The sequence below is a fragment of the Pteropus alecto genome, unplaced genomic scaffold (genome assembly GCF_000325575.1).
Source record: "Pteropus alecto unplaced genomic scaffold, ASM32557v1 scaffold134, whole genome shotgun sequence".
Taxonomy (NCBI): Eukaryota; Metazoa; Chordata; class Mammalia; order Chiroptera; family Pteropodidae; genus Pteropus; species Pteropus alecto.
In genome coordinates this window covers 502,051-504,093 of record NW_006436283.1, presented here as the reverse complement: position 1 = coordinate 504,093, position 2,043 = coordinate 502,051, and the positions used below count along the sequence as shown (strand labels likewise).

Here is a 2,043-nt window from a genome sequence, read left to right as displayed (position 1 = left end):
CCCGCAGCACTTGCCCCGCCTCTTTCCCAGAGCCGCCCCCCCTGGTGGCGGCGGGGGCCGGCGCCCCATCTCAGGCCTCTAACCCCCCATCTTGGCCATTGACCACTGTCAGTAGGGGCCCCCAAACTTGTTTTTGCTCAGAGTCAAAAACGGGGGCGCCTCCGAGGGGCAGGAAGCTCCCCGCGGGGAACAGGAGCCCAGGCCAGGATGGAGGGGGCGGGAGGGAGAGGCCCTGAGAGGTCCCCCTGTTTGGTGGCTGGCACTGAAGTCGGAGGTGGGGAAGGGCCTGTCCCCGGTCCCTGGCGTGGGTGACCAGGGGAAGCCCAGGATGCTGCCAGGCTTTCCCAGCCAGGCCTCAGGCCCCGCCTCTTCACGGGGCACATGCCTCCCCAACTCCGGCTGAAGGGCCGGCACACTCAGCGGGTCCCCTGCCAGCAGACTGGGACAAGATCCTGCTTCCGTCTGCCACCTCGGGGACATGTCAGCCAGACGGGTGGAGTGAGCCAGCAAGGCTCCCTCCTTGTGACCACCTGGTGCTGGTGGCCTCATTGGGGCGGGGATCCAGGGGGGGTCCTGGACACCAAGTGGGCTTCTTCACGCTCCTGGCTGGTGTCCACTCTTTTCTCAGCTCAGAACCAGCTCATCTGGAGGGGGAAAGCAGAGGGAGGGATGAGGGCGGGCAAGGAAACGCGTGTGCATGCTCAGACACACCCGTGTGCCACACACGCTCACACACAACTGCACACACACCACCAAACTCACATCCTGGGTCTCCTGGAAGTCCAGCCCCCACGCACCCCCAAGCTGTCCTCCAGGGTGTCCTGGGGACACTATGAGGGCTTGGAGAACAGGCCCTGTTAGGGTCTTCTGGGGGAGGGCCACCAGCTCTCTGGGACCCTGCACCCCTATCCCCTTAGCCACATGTGGGCAAGCCCATGGGGCCAAGTGTCCATGCAGTGTCCTAGCCTCACCCAGACCGCCCCAACCCCCACTTCCAGACCAGGCCCGGAGCCCCCACCTGTGGGACCAGCTGGAGCTGTGGTGAGCGGCGCCTCCTGCACCAGACCAGCACAACAAGCCCCAGGATGAAGAGGGTGGTGAGGACGAGGACCAGGGTCACCTGGCGCTGGCTCTGGAACTGGCCCTGGCTCTGGAACTGGCCCTGGGGTTGGCTGTGGGTTTGGGCCTCGAGCCGGTCGTGGAGTGTCCCCGGGGCTGCAGGAAGCAGGCAGCCCATTACCCACCGCTAGTGCGGCCCCCAGGAAGCCCAGAGAGGGACAGCACAGCACCCTGTGGCCAGGGACACTGGGGCAGGAGAGCGGGCAGGGAAGTGGGCAGGGTTCATGGACACCACCGAGGGCGGCCTTGCCCGAGACGCCCTCACCAGCAGCTCTGGGGGAGGATGGACGAAGCACCTACCCCAGGACAACAGCTTCAAGGGCGGCTCCGGGGGCTCTGTCAGGGAGAGAAGACGAGACCGGGGTTCAGGAGCCGCCAGGGCTCGCTGACCCCTCGGGCCCTGCCACCCCGCGGCGGCTCCCTGCCATCGGAGCTCAGGGACCACACCGGATTAGAACTCGGCTAGGGAGGAGAGGCCTGGGAGGGGGCGGCGCAGACTTGGGGTGCTTTGCAGTGAAGGAAGAGGGCAGTGGGTGAGGGCAGTTTTAGAGAGGGACGGGATCGGGGTCTGCGGTGGACAGGGGACAGGAGCTTAGGGACAGGAGCTTAGGGACATGATTGACATGATTGCTCTCTGTTGACTGTTTCCGGTTTCTCAGTGGCTCTGAGAAGTGGCCTGGTCCTAAGGAAGTGGCGCCTGGAGGGAGCAAGCCGTGAAGCCAGGCGGCTGGCAGGAGTGGAGTCTGGTCTGGGGCAGCGTGATGGGCCCTGGAGGTGGACAGTGTCCAGGACAGGCTGAGGGGCGGGGGAAGGTGCTGGACAAGGTGAGGGGACCGCGGGTGACTGCTGGGTATGGGCGGAGTCCCGAGTCCTTTGGGCAAATACATGCTCCAGGCGCTGCAACTGCGGAGTGCGGACGCCCCG

General features: G+C 65.8%; 1 protein-coding gene across 1 annotated transcript in view; it reads right to left on the bottom strand.

The window, feature by feature from the left end:
• Nucleotides 1–6: 6 nt before the first annotated feature.
• Nucleotides 7–2,043, bottom strand: part of SECTM1 (secreted and transmembrane 1) — a 9,354-nt gene continuing 7,317 nt past the window's right edge. Inside the window, exons 4-6 of the mRNA XM_025047195.1 lie at nt 1,420–1,455; nt 1,019–1,215; nt 7–644 (exon numbers count right to left, since the gene is read on the bottom strand). Of these exons, the coding sequence (XP_024902963.1) occupies nt 630–644; nt 1,019–1,215; nt 1,420–1,455 (248 nt within the window). The 3' untranslated portion in view covers nt 7–629. The remainder of the gene's footprint in view (nt 645–1,018; nt 1,216–1,419; nt 1,456–2,043) is intronic.